This window comes from Nipponia nippon, unplaced genomic scaffold (genome assembly GCF_047370975.1).
Source record: "Nipponia nippon isolate SJK-2023a ecotype South Korea unplaced genomic scaffold, ASM4737097v1 scaffold_4, whole genome shotgun sequence".
Lineage (NCBI taxonomy): Eukaryota > Metazoa > Chordata > Aves > Pelecaniformes > Threskiornithidae > Nipponia > Nipponia nippon.
Window position 1 is genome coordinate 119,656,167 of NW_028262358.1, and position 19,327 is coordinate 119,675,493.

The 19,327-nt window shown below is 45.2% G+C and overlaps 1 protein-coding gene across 2 annotated transcripts in view; it reads left to right on the top strand.

Annotated features, from left to right (window-relative positions):
* The first annotated feature begins 9,436 nt into the window (after positions 1-9,436).
* The window catches only part of PTCHD4 (patched domain containing 4), a 97,811-nt gene continuing 87,920 nt past the window's right edge, over positions 9,437-19,327 (top strand). Inside the window, exon 1 of one of the 2 annotated variants that reach the window (XM_009467324.2) lies at positions 9,437-10,165. In XM_009467324.2, the coding sequence (XP_009465599.2) occupies positions 9,566-10,165 (600 nt within the window). In that variant the 5' untranslated portion in view covers positions 9,437-9,565. The remainder of the gene's footprint in view (positions 10,166-19,327) is intronic. The other variant, XM_087776831.1, reaches the window with a different exon arrangement.

Below are 19,327 nucleotides of genomic sequence, written 5' to 3' on the forward strand. Positions count from 1 at the left end.
CACATCACTCAGCAAGCTGATCCGAGGCAAGGTTATGTAGCCAACGATGAGGAGGAGTGGGGAGGAAGATTCTCGGGGCTTAGCATGTGAATCACTCAACTTGAGCAGTGGTGTGTCAGGAAAGGGACTGCAACCTCTGCTGAGAGCAAGCTAGCACATAGGCAGGGAGGTAAGTCTTTGTTGAAGGACATGCTTTTTTTTTTTTCCTTTCACTGTCACCCCAATGCTTGCATGTGATTTTTCTAATAGATCTTTTCCTTAGAAGGGATCCAGTTTGCCTAGGTTGACTTTCTAAGCAACATCTGTATTTTTGGCTCTTATCAGAGCAGTCTTGCAGTAAGTACCTAAGTTCCCAGGCAACTAGTGATGACAGATGCCCTGAAGGCCTTGAAAGGAAGATCCACTTTATCTAATTTAGGTGATTAAATTTAGGCAGGCAAGATCTCTCCTTGGAGGCCTCCAGAGCACCCTGCCTATCTCCACTGACCATGTTGGGAATTTCAGCTCTTCTTTTGGGAGGAACTTGACAGTCAGATAAACTGGATCACATTCCCTGTGAAGCCACTTGGCCTATATAAATCTATAGTCTCTACTGATAGGAGAATCTATATTGTTCACTCACAGGTATTGGCTAAGCATCCTTTCTTGCTATTAAGTCCATTAAATTAGTCCAGTGCAACAAAAACCTGATACCACACATGAGAATCACCTTTACTCTATGCAGTGCATATACTGTGTCAAAAGTTAAGACCATCCAGAGTTTTCATTAAGGCTAAGACATGTCCTGAATTAAATTCATGCTTTGCCAGGAATTTGGGGCATGAAAATTGAATTTCCAGCTGGTGTAAAGGGAATGAAATCACTGAGTTCCTGGTTTTATGAAGAAGTAATGGCCCTTCGTTTTTCGAATGGTATGCTTTTCTTTTCTCTTTGCCTATCTTTCAGTTCCAGTCATTCATAATCCACTCTTCTATTTTTCTGTTTTATAGCCATCCCACAGGAGTAATGTAAAACATAATCAATCAGTATTTGTAAAGCACTATGAGGCTATCAGGTGGAAGGAAGTGTATAAATGCAAATTGTTACGATTGCTCTTACAATGCTGCCAAGGGACCTGCAACCAGAATCAGGCCCCCGTGTATTCAGATATACACTGACTTTTAGTCACATCTTGTGAAAGCAGCCAGAAGATGAAATATAGGAATACAGGAAATTTCCTATGAAATACAGGAAATATAGGAAAAGATGGTTCAGGGATTTTTTACGAGTTTAAGACAGAATCCTTGTTCTGCCACAGATCTTTGTCCAGTTTTGCTTCTAGCACTGTCTACAATACCCACATTTGGAGTGTAATTACCCTGTGTTGTCTATATTGGTTTACGTTGTTCATAATGTAGTGACCTAGTCTTTCTGGGCTCCTCTTACAGTCAGTGTTACCTAATACAGCTTTTATGGTACAATCCATGTGACTGTTATTAGACATCCACTTAATGATAAGTAGATCTCATATGATGAGAGAAATTATGCCCAAGTGTTTCCCTTCATTGACTATACATTGTCTGGGGTAGACCTAGACAACTGTCTCAGATGTAGGCATCTATATTTGATTAGGCAAATCCCATCCTATAATTACCTCTGTCAGTAGATTGAACAGTGCCAGGGAACATTCCCAAGCACTGGAATGCAATCATCTATATTCTTCAATTTTCAGAATGGTGCCTGGAATGATTTTGGCCCAAAACAACCAGGACTTTCTCAATGCATTCCTGAGTGTGGGTCAGGATCCAGCACCAGCCAGGGACTGTTCTGAGCTGTCAGTTTGGATGCAGCTACCCTATTCCAGAGACTGAGATACTTTAATGCTATAGACACAGCTAGGCTGTGGCAGCTGGCCCCAGGGCTAGAAAATGGGCCCTGGCACTGCTTAGTTTACTAGGATAGTCATATCCACAGCTTGTCACAACTGTAGCTGGGAACGTTCTGTTGTTCGCCAAAACAGACCTGGTGATCCCAAGTTGACAGAAGACTTACAGCCCAGCTGGATCTAAGCCATTTGAGTAGCATCCTATAGGAACTCTGTGGCAGAGGCAGGAACAGGACCAGATCCCCTCCAGGCAGTATTCAAATGCTTCACACTCCTGCAGCCACTGTCCCACTGGTTTTGGTTGTTTTTTTGTGTTTTTGGTTTTGTTTTGTTTTGTTTTTTAAATTCTGTGTTACTTTTTAAAAGACAAAAAGAAAGAAGCTGGACTGAGACATTTTGCATGACTCATGACCGTGTAGGTTTGCTCTTCATGAAACATGTTCTCTGGTTCCCTGTTATAAATATTTTAAGGCAATGAAGCTTTTAGGAATAATAAACTACTTTATCTTGCGACTCTTTTCCTAGGTAATAAATTCATTAGTTTTCATGCTCCTTTTTAACTCTTGTTGAAACCACTGTGGCAGTGTGCTCCCTCTGCCCCCTGACCTGACCTTTTCCCATAACTCTGACCAAGTGATAACCACCAGTGGTGCCCATGATGGATGCATCTGGTCTTGGTGGCTGCATCTGGCTCAAGGCTCAAGGTGGATTTGGGGGAGACAGATAACAACACAGTAGCCAAGGACTAATTCATGGTAATGTGCCCACCTGGCCAGAGTGCTGGTCTGTGCTCGACTTGAGCCAGATTTGGAAAAAACTGGCATCTGCGGTCAGTATGCAAATATGACTATGAGTCAATCATTTTACCCCCATAAATAGTCAGCAGCCCAAGAGCCTGTTGAGCTCTCCTGCCTGGCAGCGGGCTGCACGCCGGGATCTCCCCTTGAGTAGGGCTGCCTCTCAAGGTTACTCCTCGAGGTTGAGAGAATCCTTATCACATCAGATACTTGGTGAGTGAATTGGAAACAAGTGCAATGAAACTTTGTAATCTTAACTAACGTAATCTTAGCTTGACTGCACATGTATAATCCTTTAGACATAAACCATTGACCAAGTCTGAGGTTAGGTCTGGATCTAGCTGCACCTAGACTCTTCTCTGAGAAGTTTAGAAAGCAAGGGGGTCCTTTCTGAACCGCATGACTCAATGGGAGCGTCTCCCTGACAGTTTTTGTCTGACCCTGTCCCCTATGCAGTAACTAATCCAGTGTACCTTGCCATCGAGTCTTGTTAAACCACTGTTGCATTTACTATCAAACTTTGTTATCAATAAACATATTGCTGCAGCTCTCTTACGAGTGAAGTGCATCACTCCATCCATGACAACCACCATGCTCTTCATGTCATTAAACAGCCAAAAACACCACGAGGTGAGATTTATTTCATATCTCTTGATTTCATGTCAGTCTAAAGAAATAAAGTCCTGAAGTTGACTGCACTTTGCTCCTTCCCATCAGTTTCTGTAGCAGCTTCTCTTACCGCATTCAGCCCTGTCCTCACAGGACTCACAGCAAAGGCCATCTCAGGCCACCTCCAGAAAGGCAGACTAAGGCTGACAAAATTAGCAGAGCTAGCCTGCAATAAAGGAGAAGCGGAAAGCCTCTTAGGAGGACGTTTTATGAAGGCGGTCTCTTCTACAAGACCTATAGTATTGGCTTTCCATTCTGAACCCACCTTTGTAAACAGAAAATAACGCTGCCGTATGGCACCACCCTCTGATTTGGGCTAAATAACGACACTGCCCTCCATTCTCAATGAGGAGGTAAAATAATGCAAGGCAAGTATCCAAGATGTTGTCAGACCAAGGATTAATACCATCTATTTTCTTACTGGGATTTCTGTGCTTAGGAGGGTCTTTTCCAGCTTCCTTTGGATCTGTAGCATTAAAAACACATCGCAGTATCTTCCCCAGTCAGCTTGAAAACCCACAGGGTAGATATGGTCTCTATATAAAACCCTTAAGGAGGACGCAGGTAGCAGGTATAATTTACAGTTCCACAGATCTCCATCTAGAGATGGGTTGTAGCAGACACCTTTGTTTTCAAAGTACTTTTCCAAATAGCCAGGGACATGAAAATAAAGACATATGGTGATGGAAGAAATGAATATTCATTGATAGCCTTTTATAACAGTAGGAAGCACAGTAACAAGAGCTGAAAAGATGGGTTTTAATTTTTGCAGAAGTGATAAGGAGAAACACATGTGGGAGAGTATTTGTTTGATTTTTTCACTCATCTGAGGTAGCTTCCTCAGTCATTTCCATTTTCTCCAGCTGAATCAATATTTTCTCTCTCACAAAAGAAAACAAAACCACAACTTAACCTCCCCCACCCACACAAAACATATTACTTAACTGCCTGCTGCTCCCAGCTATCCTTGTAAGCTGTCTTCTTTCAGCATTTTAATTTTTCAGTCCTCTCAAGAAATATAATACATTAGCATTATGCATTTTGTGATGCTCTTACTTGTCACAGATCTCGCAGCTCCTTGCTAACACTGGAGGCTTTTATCAGGTAACAGTGTGAATCAGCTATAGTTGCTTAGAAAATGGTGAGTATATTTTTGCAACCAAAAAAAACCCCAACCTAAACAGGAGCAAAACCTATTTATTTCTTTCTAATAAATTTCCAAGAAAGCTTCCAATTTTTGATGAAAAACTGAAATTTAAAAAGATTTGCAGAATTAATCAGAAAAAAATGTATTTTAAATCTTTTCCCCAAAGCTTGATTTTTGAATTGACAGTTTTTCCTTTTCAAAAGTAAAAGAACTTGTTTGTTGTAGGAGAGACAAAACAATCCGCTAAACATAGAATAAATCAGTGGGTTTATGCCCAATATTTTTCAAAAGTTATTTTTCATATGTGAGAGTATTGACCAATTTTATTCAACAAATATTAACCCTTTGAAAGCCCTGGCTTGGCAATCTTTACTTATGTGAGTAGTATTTTAGCAACTTCATCAACTGCCCTGCACATACTTAAGGAAATAGCACCTAATTGGGGAAATAAAACTTTTATGACAAAGCTGAACATTTGAAAATATATCAATACATAAAGGATCTGATACTTGCTTCCTCCCATACAAGAGTTTCAAAGGCTCTTTGGCATCTACTCCTTTTGTTATTACCACTATAGCCTCCTGTGTTTTTACTAACAGTGTGACTGGCCATGCTTTTCGTCAGTCATAGGTGTTTCTGTTTAAAATCTCCAGAGTCAATGGGTGCAGGTTTCTGGTCCTACAGGGCCTGACATCCTCCCCAAGAGGCACCTCAGTGTTTCATACTCTCCATTTCTGCAGCTGGCAGAGTTTTCTCAACTATTTTCAAAACCACCACATAGCACAAAAACGAAACAGCAAATTCAACCACAGTAACCGCAGTTTGGGTTTTTTCCCCTGAAGGGTCACCCCAGCTCTTACATCCTTTCTCCAGTGCCCTCATCCCCAGCGCTATGCACAGACCCCCTCTCTCTCCCCCTTTCCACCCCTGCCCTCCCCGCCTGGCTCCTGTGTAGTGCTGGCCCTGCAGTTCGAGGAAGTTCAGTATTTAACTGAGAATTGCTAGGAAGGTATTTTGTCTTAAAAATCCACATTTCTAAAACTAAATTCACTGTCACACTAGAGTTTTTCTTTCCCAGTTTGAGGTAGAAAATCATATTAGTGCATAAACATGAACTGCTAGTCAGTCTGAAGTTTGGTTTATTTACTCTTATATACACAGCCTCTGTGGCTATTCTAAATTATTCCTCTGGTTTTTCACTATTTAATGTCTTTTTGTACCATTAATTTCTACTATATCCACCCAGATATTAAACCATAACAACTTAAAGTCACTATGACAATAGGACTGTTTGTAGCTTTACTTGCTTGTGAATCAACGTATGGCAATCTGGCTCTTGGGCACTCAACTCCACCTTCTTCAGTACCTTCAGTGCACCTATGCCAGCCCCTAGAGCCCGTTGATAATTCTTATTTAAACTATCGACAAGTTTCCTGTGTCTCAGTAACCCTCCAAGCTGAACACAGTCCCCCAGTGCAGCCACATCAGAGTAACACAGAGGGACTGTTCCCTCCCTGCTTTAGGAGATCTCTGCGAGTAAATTTGTATTGCTTTGACTTTCTGCTATGTAATGTTTTTTCCAAAACCATGTCTACCTTGCCCTGTGCTGTAATCCCGTTTTTTTTTTTTGGTTTTTTTTTTGTGCTGAATCATTTGTTTCCAAAGTTGTCTCCTTTCTGGGAGTAGGCAACTTCAATTATTTTCCCCAGATACAGTTGCATTTTTTTCCAAGCTGAATCTTGTTTCAGGTATTTCTGAGTGTTTCAAATCTCTCTGTGGTTTGTTATTTCTCTGGGCTCCAGACTCTGTGAACCATCATTCAGTTCCCCCAGCTAACATCCCTGAGATGCTGGTTATTCCACTTTAAAGAGGATTCATTGGATGACACTAGGGAGGATATAAATATCAGCATATCCCAACACTGTTCTCAGAAAAGGTGCTGATGCCCTGCTTGTTTCTGAGACATGCTTCAAACTGACTTTGTAGATCCTCCATGGATTTTGCCATTTGAGATGACCAACGTAATGCATTGGTCATTTTATCATCTGCATTACTTGTGGGGGCACTAATGCCGGATCACACTGTGTTATTGTGTACTCCAACAGACAGGCAAGACCAACTGCCAGTGCCCTTTGGTGATATTGCTTTATTTTCCTGCTCAGGAAGGAAGCAGCGTGTGTTCAGTCACACCTTTCATTGCACATATTTCTTTGCCCTGTCTTTGCATGGTCTGTGCTTCAGCAATGCCGTGTCTCAACGCTCCACTGCAGCACCCTGGCACTGAGAAGTTGTCCAAGACCGGGAGAAGCTGCAGAAAAAAACATCCTTTGCCATATCTTATTTAGGCACTAGAGGGACCTGCTCCTCCAAGGGTGGTCGGGACTGCTTGTACTGTGTTCCTGAACTCTTCCTGTGGTCTACAGGGACATGTGGCCAACCTCCTGAGCAATTACCAGCTCTGTGGAGGGCTTACTGGGCAAGGCCACGGCAACCAAAAGAAGTGATTGCAGCTTTCTCCCTGCTGGACCAGGTACCAACACCATACAAGCCACTGAAGCAATGAGTACCAAGGACCCAAAGGCTCCAGGCAGAGCTTCTGCAGCCTGTGCTGAAGCCCACAGTGCTAAGGTATCTTTGCCAGTAGCACCCATAGCTTAGGTATGGTGACATACTCTGTCAAAACCTATTATAAGCCTGCATGTGTAGAAATGAAGAATCAGGTTCCGACTTCCCGCTCAAGGTCTCATTTATGTGTGTAAGTACAAAGGCTCCATAAAGCCTTTGCATTTAGACTTTATTCACTAGGAGCACTCAACCATCAGCATAAGTGCATCATAAAATAGACAAAGAGCTGTAATTTGTACCAATGGAGCTTAGCGTTTCCTGGGGTTGTTGAGGCAGATTTCCATCATGGGCAATGCTTTAAGATGAGCAAATAGGAAGCTGATAGGGTCTTTTCTACAGAACTTCCCACCTTCAACCTCTCCTTCTTGTTGCCTGTAAGAACTCCAGCCCACATTTACAAGTGCCTCCAGATCAGCAGTATCTAGGCCACTAAATAAAAACAGCCTGAATTTGAAAGGCGTGATATGCTTGCAGCACCCATTCAAATATCTAAAAATTAAGGCAGTTGTGGATCTTAGCGGCACATTTCAGTCAGGTAGGTTTCCAATCCAATGCTCCCAGTGTCTCTGTTGCATCCCTTGGAAAAAATTCACGTTTCCACACTTCTGCAGGACCTCAGGCTCCCAATCTGAATTACTGTCTCTGTGACCTAACACAAGCCCTCCAAAACCCTCAAAGATGGGCTCCTTCTTTGTATGTCCTGTTCATCCACACAACAGTGTGTACATGTGGGTGTCAGCATGAAAGGGATTGCTGAGTATGCTGTTTTTCTCCGACACCGATAATTACTTCAAGCCGAGCATAGCCCACTGTTTGTCTAGTCCTGGGTCTAGCAGAGTCTGCTAACTGACAGTCTCGAGCTCCCCAGTTTCCACTCTCCCTCCTTCTGTTTCTGTAAGGGTTTATTATGGAAGAACCTTGCTCTCTCAGGCTTTGTACAACGTCCTTGATCCAGTCCCAAAATAAATTGATTTCTGCTTGACAAAACTATCTAAAATACAGCAGGAATTTGGTAGGGGGAGAGACACCGAGCAGAGATCTCCATTTTTCAGGTTTTATTTTTTAATTATAGTTCTGTGATTTAAACTTAGAAGTATAAAGCTCCGGCAAAGCAAGCCTGCCTTTTCTCCTGCCTTGCCTGCAAGGGGCTGTCAGGTCTGCTAGGGCTGGATCTGCTGTCCCAAGCAGTCCTGCCTGAAGCTCCCAGAGGAGCAGAGCTTGCTGCCTGGAGAGTTGGTGGGCAGCTCTCCTGCTGCAAATGCATGCATTTCTCTGCTGCTCTCCTTTGGTCCGGGGAGCTGCAGAATTTTTCTCCTCTTATGTAATGGTCTGCTGGTGTCTTTGCTTGGAAACCCTTTTTTTTTTTCAGCTGGAGGGTGTCAGGATCCCCGTCCTGCCTCTCTTGGGTCACTGCTCGGGGAGCTGCTGGCTGCAGGGGGAGAGGTGCCAGGCTGCTGGGCAGCAGAAGGGAGCAGCTCACTCCCCCTTCCTCCCCTTGCCCCGAGCCCTTCCCGGAGTCACTCTCCCCGTCGTTAGGAGCAGGGGGCAGCTCCGCCTGGGCGACCTCGGGCTGCAGATGGGGAAAAGGGGAGGGGTGGCAATTTGGGCTGGGAGCTTTGCCTGGAGTGGTGGGTGTCCCCCCCGCCTGCAAGGGCCACAGCCCGGCTGGGGCAGGGCTGGGTGCGGCGGGGGGGGGATGCAGCAGCCGTGGGACCGGGAGACGGAGAGCGGAGCGCGGCGGCTGTTGCTGCTGTGGGAAAGCGCTTCGCAAAGTCTCCGGGCAAAGCTCTCCCTCCTCCGGCAGCCGGCGGGGAGCGGAGGCGCCCGGGGTGGCCCCGCAGCTGCGGCCGGGAAGGGGGAAGCGGCGAGGGAGGGGCACGGTGGGGTCGGGGGCCGTTAAAATGCAGCATCATCCTCCTGCCCCGGCAAATTCCCCGTGTGTGTGTAGGGAGTGGAGGGAGGAAAGCAAACAGCGGTGCTTTGCAGCGAGGCGGGGGGGACGGGGGACCCCGCTGCCGGCTCTCGCTGCACCGCCCCGGAGCAGCGGTGCCCGCCGCGGGGCTGCGCGGAGCGGCGGCGGGCGCGGAGCGGAGCGGGCACTGCAGAGCCGGCAGCGCTCCCGGTGCAACGCCTGAGCCTCGCCGGCGAAAGGGGGGCACCCGGGCGGGGAGGGGGGGCAATGCTAGTTGGCTGGGGGGGGGGGGGGGCGGGGGGGGGGGGAGGAGAGAAGAAGAAAAAAAAAGAGAAAGAGAAAAAAAAGCAAGGACCCCCCCCGCCCCCCGCTTCCTCCTCTGCCCGGTCCCTTCCACCCGCGACACACACACACGCGCGCACACACACACCCCATTGATCAATATTTGGCTGTCTTGCTGCAACTTGCTGCAGTCTTTTAAAGGAGTAGTAGAGAGAGAGGGAGAGAGAAAGGGAAACTGACAGGAAGGGGTAAGGAGCTACACATGTCACATGTGCTTTCTAAGACGGCCAGGAGCATCTGCAGGCTGGATCTGGTGGAGGATGCTGCGGCAGGTGATACACAGAGGGCTCCAGTCGTTTTTCTACAAGCTGGGCTTATTCGTGAGCAGGCATCCGGTGTTTTTCCTCACTGTGCCCGCAGTCCTGACCATCATCTTCGGCTTCAGCCTGCTCAACCGCTTCCAGCCTGACACTGACCTGGAGAGCCTGGTAGCCCCCAGCCACAGCCTGGCCAAGATCGAGAGGAGCTTAGCCAGCAGCCTTTTCTCCCTCGATCAATCCAAAAGCCAGCTGTATTCGGACTTGCACACCCCGGGGAGGTATGGCAGGGTGATTCTCCTCTCCAAACCCGGAGGCAATATTTTGCATCAGGCTGATGTGATCCTGCAGATCCACCGAGCCGTGCTGGAAATGAAGGTGAACTACAAAGGCTATAATTATACTTTTTCCCATCTGTGTGTGTTGAGAAATCAGGATAAGAAATGCGTGCTGGATGATATTATTTCAGTGCTAGAGGATCTGAGGCAGGCTGCCCTCTCCAATAAGACAACAGCCAGGGTGCAAGTGAGCTATCCCAACACTAAATTAAAGGTATGCTCTTACTGCATGCTTTTGCCAATTAAAGAGGCAGCACTTCATTTCTTGTCCTAAAAAGCAAAGAGAAATATAATCATATCTCTCTATATATATCTAAATGTGTGTGATCTGGGCTTTCCTCGGGAAGCAGCTGAAACCGGTGCCTCGCTATTGTTCTGTACGAGGAGGGAGGGTGGGGGGACTGTACGCTAACGCACCAGGAGAAGCAGGGAGTGGAGAACAGCCTCGGGACCGGGAGAGCTTGCGATGCCTGGAAGGGTTAATACATCGGGGAAAAGGGACAGGAGGTCGGGGATGGGGGGTTGAGAGCTGGGGGTTCACTATCACCTTTTCCAGCCCCACTACCGTGGTGGGATAATTTATCTTTAATATGGCCAGAAAAGGCTTTCCTCAAATGCACAGTGAGCTCCTCTCTCTCCCTGCCTCTGCAAGTGCCGTAGGAGCAGCAGGAGGTTTGGGCCAGAAGCGATTTCAGGTGTCCTGCCTTCTTTTTCTTTACCTGCATGCAAAGAAGGGAAAGGGAGGTGGAATTTTTTCCTTTGGTGTGAAAATAATTAGCTCTGCTGCTGATGGATGGGCTGGAGTTTTGGGACGGATCCCATCAGCTAGAGGCTTCCAGCAAAGGCGAAACAAGGTAAAAGGTGAAAGAAGTTTCAGTCCTTCCTATTAAAAGAACAGACAATTTGGCACAAATGATCTCAGGAATATTTCCCTGGCACACAAGCACCCATCTGCTTTCCCTCTCATCTGGAGCAATCCAGTTTCACCAGGACTAACCTGCTATGAGCGAATAAGGTGCAAAGTTTGCAGGTGGCTGCTGAAAGAAGTTTCTGCGAATTACAGTGTATCTGCATGCTCCCCCAGGCATTGCACCAGAAGAAGGATTTCTTTAATAGAGTGTAACAAACTCCCTAGCACACTAATTACTCATGGCTCAGGTCATAGTGAAGAGGATATGGTCCTTCTTGTAAACCAGAGAGACTCGTTGGGGTTACCTGTCCCCCTTTTTTCAAAGAGATCCTCAGGGATGACAGAGGTAGTGCTCTTGCAAGTACTGGCCAGATCCTGAAGTTACCATTTGTTTCTTACTGCTCATTTACCAGGAAAAAAAGTAAAGGCAGGCAGTCCTTGGCCCAAAAACTGAAGCAGAGACATAGATTGATTTTATTGGTCTTTTTGCTTCAGTAAAAGGGCCAGGTGGGCCAGGTGGGATTTGGTCCCGTTGCTCTAGATGTTACAGTAATTGCTTTGGGCAGAGTTGTGGCTGTTCAAGTTGAGTGTGTGGAAATGAAAAGGTGTCCTTGCTGCTGCTGGAAAGTCCTGAGTGCAAGGAGTGCTCAGAAATAGGAGTTATTGTGGATTAAATATCCCTGAACAAATTTTATGTTTTAGTTTGCTGTGAAGACAATGCTGCTATTGCAGAATTAAAGTGCTTTCTTTCCATTTTGCTTATTTTTAAAGTCATGATTAAGCTAGTTCAGTGGAGAAGACTGATAATCTGGACTAACATAATTATAAACCAGCTTTATGCAGAAATAGTTATTCTATTCTCTCAATCCAGATTAATTTTCTTGTGTAGAGAAACCTTAACTGAGCTTGGCAAAACTAGGATGGGGTGACTTGCAATGTGCTTTTTTTACTAGGAGAGTGCCTAGAGCTCCTCCTTTTTTAAAGATAAAAGCAAAGGAAAAAATAACCTGGTCTGGATTAGAGATTTATTGGAATCGGTAGATAATTCACACAGAGAGAGGTTTTCCCAAGCATAGATGTCTGGCTCTAAGCACTGCCGAATACCAGCCCGGCACCTCCAATCCCCCAAGTAGTTGTTGTGCATCATCTTCTGGATGAAGGAGTAAATGCCCTTAAGCACCTAGGTTTAAAGTTTGACAGAGTGGGCAGCTTTCTACCCACTTCTCAGTAAAGGGAGGTAAAGCTGCCAAAATCTCTGACTGCACTTTAGGGGAAAGCTCATGGTTATGACCCATTTTTGTGGACAGGGAGTCCCTGGTGTTACTGAGAAAGAGAAACACGCTTTGCCACAGTTTTTCTTTTTCTGGTACAGTAAGGACTCTGTTGTGGGACCGTGGTCAGCCCTGAACCTGGACTGGCCTTCAGCTATGGCATGTCCTCAGAGACTTACCTCCTCTGGTCTCTTTGGCTCCAGCTGCTGGGAATAAATTACTACTTTGTACAGATTAATTCACTAGGTGAGCCCCCTCTCTGTCATCTCTGTTGTCTCATCTACCAAGCTGCAGGGTTAAGAAGTTGTGGGCAAACATCTCTTGCTCTCCTTCAAGCCATGGCCAAAATATTGATTTAATCTAGGCTCCCAGGCTATTTACTGACCTCCCTCTCTCTACAGCTCTGAGCAAAGAGTGTAGAAACCCAGGCCTGTGTTGCTTGTTTTGGGGTGTTTAACCAGAAATACCTCAGATGCTGCACCCACTAGGGTAGATCAGTCTCTGGCTGTTCAGCAAAGGGAACAACCCCTGTGGCTGTATCTATGAGGTTTTTTATTTCTTTTTACTTCAATTGTGCAGTTGTGTCTAGACCTCATAGGAATGCAAAGAAGAGGGTCAAATCTGGCTGTCCTTATTCAGCGTGGACCAGTATTCATCACACTCACCAGTCCATGTCCTCAGGAGCTTTCTCAGCCAAACTTTCCTGCACCATAAGGACCCACCAGGATCTTCTAGGTTGCCTCACTTTCTCAAAGGATACTTTACTTTGTAATACTGGCAGATTTTGCTCTGTCTTGTTCTTCTGATAATGGCTTCAGATCGAATAAAAATATTCTAAGAACAATACGGTGGGTTTACAAACTGCGAAGGTGTCCCAGATGTGTTTAGTCTGCAGCTGACATGGGTCAAGTGTCAACCTGTACTGGTTTGGGAACCACAATGACAATGTTGAGCTGTTCCAACTGCTCCCCTGCATATCTGGGAGCTGCAAAAACATCTCATAGTTTTTTCTTTCCCTCAAGTCTTGCGAGCAGCTCTCACATTGTCCCTCTTCTTGTCTCCTGCTGGAGCCCAAATCGGTTCGGTTCTCTCAGGTGAGGCTGGCTGAAGGCTGGCTGTGGGTGAGCTCTTGCCAGGTCTTTCACGGGAACTTTGTGGGAGCCATACGAGTAGGTTACAGCAAACTGCTCTGGTTTTGAAACAGCTGTTACTGGGCTGCAAAATCTAATGAAACTGCTTGGCTTTTCCTAAGAAGGTCTGTCTGTGAAGGGTAATGATTGTTTAATCGTTACTTGCTGTAGTGTTGGAAGAGCTTATAGCCTTGAATACATCTATCTTCACTGCCCCTCTGTAAGTCAGGAGGTCTTGGTGTCTCCACTTGCCAGAGAAGGAGCAGAGAGATGACACTTACATCCAGAGTGCAGACTGCAGTGTGGTTTCGAATGCCTGAGATGGGTTTAAAATCCAGTTTGGCAACACAGTGGTCATTGTAGGCTAGTTTAGTTTTCTGAAAGTCTGAACCAGGCTGTACAAAAATGCCTGCTCCCGTTGCTTTGGGGACACTATCTAGCCCGTTCACAGTTATTTCTACGCTACGCTGCAGTCTGCAGCCCAGCCAGAAGAGTGACTTGTCCAAGGTCATGCAGATAGACCATGGCAGAGCAAGAAAACAAAGCTGGAGGTATGAAGTCTTGATGAAGGCTTTTGAGATACATCCTGGAGGAAGATTGTTCATGCTTTCCCCAGCCCAGGACAAAAACCCAATGTTCTTGAGCTTGGGGTCTGGATTGTGCCCTAACCACATAGACTGGGCAAGTCTACACTGAGCACTGACCCTCAGGCATCAAACTGTTAAATCACAAGTTTTAACAAATCTCAGCATCATTTTTGTCAATGAAGACTTCCAGGACAGTGCCTGGGCATGGCTTGGGAGTTAGTAGGGAAAGGGTCCATTCCTGGTGGGTATATCTACTCCATTCTGGGGATAATAGTGTGTATCTCCTTGGATATGTTGCGCCCCTGCCCCCAGGGCCAGAGTATGGTCTGAAGCACATTTTATTTATTGGTATAGACAGAATTATTGATTACATGGGGATTACTTCTTGTGTACTGTCAGACATGAGGAAGGAGATTGGTTTATGACCCTGATTTGCCAATAACCCCAGCAAATTTGCTGTCCTTATCGGGAAAAAAGAAAAAAAAAAATCACTGCAAAGAGTGAGAATGATTTCTGAACACAGTGCTTACCTGGAGAACAGAAAAAAAAAGCATGAAGGCATTTTTTCAAGTATTTTACCTTTACTGTTTCTTTTCATGTTTATTTGCTAGTTTGTCTGAGAAAACATAATAGCTTAGAACTTATCTCTCTGAGATCAGAATGAATATGACAACTGCTGGTTAAAAGGAGCCTTTGTAAGCAGATTGGTTTTTTTAATACTGCCTTCGATTAATTAAGTACCAGTCATTTATGAACACTAGGCTAAACAACAGCAAATAAAACAGACATCTCTATTACCACGCTTGTGATAAGTGCATCAGCTGGATATTGAATCCTTTATTGCTTAAGTAGAAAAGTTACTTGCATTCACTTAGCATCTTGAAACCTGTAATTGCAGACTTGCTGCTGGCCAGATTCTCAATTTTTCTCACGCTGACAGCTGTACTTTTAAATAAGCCTTGCTCTGTTTGCATTCGTGGAGTCTTTCCCACTGCTCCAAGATGCACTCCTCCTTACATGACCCTGAGACACCGACCACCTCCGTGGGACAGAGATGATATAAAACCAGAGCCCACCTACATCAGAGTAGGCATCTGCGTATCAGTAATATCCACAGTTATTCCTTCAGTAAAGTTGGTTCAAGTATAAGATTACTCAGACTCCAAGGACCAGATGCGTCCTCGGAGGCAATGTGGCTCTGTACCCATTTGTGATACCACCTGTCCCAATCCAAGCCTGTGGCTCAGGATGCTGTGAAGTGCTCTGTGGCTGGCAAAAGTTGCTAAGTCAAAGCAAAACAATAAAACATGAGCAGGGAGAGGATCAGAAGAGGAAGTCTGGAGACTGCAGATAGTTTTCAACTCAGCCTCTTGGATCAAGACAGGATTGGGCAGGCTGAGCTCGGAGTGGCTGCTCAGTAGCATGAAAGCAAGCTGATAATATTTGAAGGCAAGTAGCCTCTTCTGGCTCACAGGTTGGGAAAATTTATTTCAGAAAAAAAAAAAAAAAAGACTGTCTTTTTATTCTTCCAACTGTGTTTCTGTACTGTCCAGCAGGACTAGGAAGGGCTCCTCACCCACCTTGCCTGGAGGGGCTGGCAGAGCTGGTGTCTGCAGCAGGTTAGCTGTGCCTTTGCTGGGAGATGTCCCCACAGCTGTCAGCTCTTGAGGACATGATCAGACAGCCTGCCTGCTCCATGTGGGCAAGAAATGAAGCATTTCCTTGCATTTTTAGGAAAATTCTCCACTCCTTCCTCTGCTTAGTACATTAGGAACAGTCTCTTAGCTCTGCTAGATCAGATCTTAAGACAATCCTCTTGCCTAAAAGGAAGGCCAGTCTATGAGCCCTGACTGCACAAGGGACATGAAACCAGGTTAAACTCTGGCAGGACAAGCTGTCCCAACATAAACAAACATCAGAAAGACAGCAGAAACCTATCAAAGCAAGGATGGGGTTTAGGGTGTTCTTATTGCATTGCCATTCTTCAGTTAGGAACTTAACTTTCTTCATTAGTCTCTGGGGTAAATTCCGCCTTCACCCCACCAGGGCTGTAGACAGCAAGTTTATCGGGTGTGGGGTTCATTTCTTCCCATCAAGCAGCTGACAGCAGTGGCCATGTCAAAGGTGGCAATAAAAATATTCTCTGTTGACGTCTCAGATGACCTTGGCCAGCTGCTTCATGCCTTTCCCTCCCATCTACTCCACTCTTCAGTTTTGTCAGCACTTGCTGGGAGCCATGGCCTTTTGTGCAGTGCCAGGCCTTCTGGAGACCTTGCCGTGATGTGAATAATAATAAAGAAGCAATTGGAAAATTGTTTGGGTAGAGAGAAAAGGAAGATGCAATTGCAAGCCCCTTCAGTTAGTAACAACTGCTCATCGCTGTGGATCTGGGATGGATGTCAACCACTTGCCAAAGGTAGGAAGTCCAGTAGCACTTTGCCATCTTCCTACAATAGCTACTCCTCTGTGGACAGAGGAAAAAAAATATTTCCTTTACTAAATATTCAGTTAACTCTTGGCAGTGTTTCTACACTGACATAACATCTTCTAATCTCAGTCATCCCTATGCCTTTCCAAAATGTCTTTCGAGCCCTGTATTGTACTGGCTCTGTGAGCTGTTGGAGGGCTCTGAACTTCTCCCTCTGAATTTACAATGGATGGGTATCTGTAACAAGAATTAAAACATATTCAGATAGTGCCATGCTAGCAAGGCAAGAGAATACAACTGATGAGCCTTAGTAAAGATGTGTCATCTTCCCAGCCAGAGAAGATGCTTTAAAGGAGAGGAAAGGAGATCCTTAAACCAACATTAACTGATTAAATATATGTTCTGTGGTAGAAGTGGGAGGAACTTTGTAAGGAGAAAATTAGAATAATAAATATGTCAAAAAAAGTTCTTAAATGTCCTTTAAGCATATGTGGGTATGTATATTACATACATATCTTTCTTAGTTGTTAAACAGTGATGTGGGTAAGGTTGTGCTAGACATTCTGAAAATAGTAATCTAAGAACAAAACCTGTATTAAACCTTTCCAGCCATTAAGAGATGAAAGAGTCCTATGCAGAGCTCTGCACAGTTATTATTACAGAAGTCATGGTGAAAAAACCTGGTGACTGGTTTTCTGAGAGGAGTGAATTGAATTATTAAAATAAATTGCATTTCTACAGAAAGCCTTTAATTTATGCAGACCCCACATCCATTGCACACTCCTAGGGCAAACAGTGAGACATGCTGTGCATGGCTGGGACTTGAGCCGAAAAGCAGCTTTAAATACAGATGAAACAGTTTTCAACAACATAGGAAAGCAGGTGCTGCGTGTGATGGAAAAGAGAGGGGAAGACAGCGGGAGGCAGAAAGGGCAAGCTATAAAGTCTTTTATACCTCTGTGGCTCACTATATTAGTCCTGTTCTCTGTTTTCCTACCTACGAAGGCGCAAGGTGCTCATGTGTAGAATAGATAGTAAACGAAGTTCTTGGTAGCAGGGCTGTGAAGGATCCTACAAAGGCAGAGAACAGTGACAGCGCTCCTGAGCATTGCAGAGGTGATCACATGCAGTGGCACATGTCATTGCCCTAGCCCTGGATTCACTGGGTGTGAATTAGCTTCACTTTTACACTGGTTAGGCCATTTGGGAGCAGGAGCTTTGGGTGAAGTGCTCGGAGATCTTTGATGACACTAGTAAGTGTGATCTGGCAGCAGTGGGAGGATTTCCAGCTACAAAGAATTACTGTGGAACCGGCTCAAGGGCAAACTGGGAATAATTTGTTAGTGGGCAGCTCTGGTACGGCAAAGAGATTTTTCTGCAGCTTTTTTTTTCTGCTTAACCCCGCTCACACGTTGGTGGGTAATTCTTGCACGATGCCAGTTCTGCATGCCCGGCAGCAGCTCTGCGAGACATCGAACAGCCCTCCCACAGCCGTGAGTCGGCCAGATCAGCTTTTCTCACTGGTTCTGCATTCTGGCACCAAACGTGCCCTCCCCCAGGCCACTCCTGCTAGCAAGCTGGCACCACAGGCAGGGAGCTGCTGGGGGGATCGCAGGTTGTGAGACCGGCATGTCACTACCTGGCTAACAGTGCAGAAAGGTTTTAGTCTAATAATGATCTATAACTAAGATGGAAAAAAATCAGTCGGCACCACAGGTGTATAATGTTTCCTCAATACATACGATGGCAAATGTTTCAATGTTTCCCAGAATAATTCTTCTTTAAAAATACCAATTGTGCAAGCCCTAAAGCCTGCTTGTCTGCTCTGAGGGCATAGGAGAAGTCAAAGGGCAGTCTTGCCTACCTGTCCAGTGCCTTTGAAGGCAATGCCACATTGCAGGGACTTTAAGTGTAATGCAGCCCACTTACCTAGGGTATGCAATTTGGGATTAAAGATCAAGCTCCTGATGGGCCAGTCCACCACAATTAATTTCCTTGTACAGTTGGTGGGAGACCTGGGAGGTGCCATTGAACACCTTCACAGGGAAGCTGAAACACCTAATGTGTGTCCTCTTGCAATGTATAGGGAACATAAACATCACCTACAGGACCAGTCCAGTGGGCACCTAAAACTTGTGCTCAAGTTAGGTACCTAAGCAAGACAGAAAAGTTGCCCTTGTGTAAGACAAGGTCTTGCTTTTCTTACACATTGCATAATTGTTTCCACCAGCGTTACACAAGTGTTGTCAGTCTGATGGGGAGGTGTTATTCTTACCACATACGTGGTGTATTTTTGCATGTGTGTCAACAGCTTCGTAAAGGGTGCTACGATTCAGAAGTGGTCATGGAGTGTTTTGCTGCTTCTATGCTAAATCACTCATTTACCTGTGCTAAATTGCACATTACCTGTGCTGCATGTAGGGTGGGCCCATAAAATTTCAGCTGAATCTTTTTCTATCAGAAGTTACAGTACCCTTGAAATCAAAAGTGTCTGTGAAACAATGTCTGCCTTGCCCTTAATTTTGTCTTGGAGGAAGAAGAGAAAGGCAAGTTCCTCTAGTTTAATGCTTCTATTTTTTTTGTTGAAATGGTTCTTTCAAATTATTCTTTCAAAAATATTTTGCTCCCATATTATACTGTAGACTAAAAAATAAAGGAGAAAAAAAAAAGTTACTTTAAAAAGAAATGTTTTCCCGTGTTCAAACTTTGGGGAAGAAGAGGTCACTCTGGTTTGAAAATCACAGAGAAATGAAATTACCCCACCCGCTCTGCCTGGCAGGATCCCTGTGTGACTGAGGACACAGCCCAGTCCCCGTGGACATGAATGTATCCCCCAGCAGGGTGCTTTGGCTCTTTCAATGCCATTTTTCACTGCAGACCAAGGATCCTCGCTTCCAGTTTCCTGAGCAGGTTTAGTTTGTAAAACAATTTGCAGTTCGTTAAGAAGAAAGATGCTGTTAGCGGTACTTCATTATGCAACGCAATCTCTTGTTTAACAGGCCTATAACTTAAACATAAATCACCCTTTTCCTAACCATTTTCCAATCTAC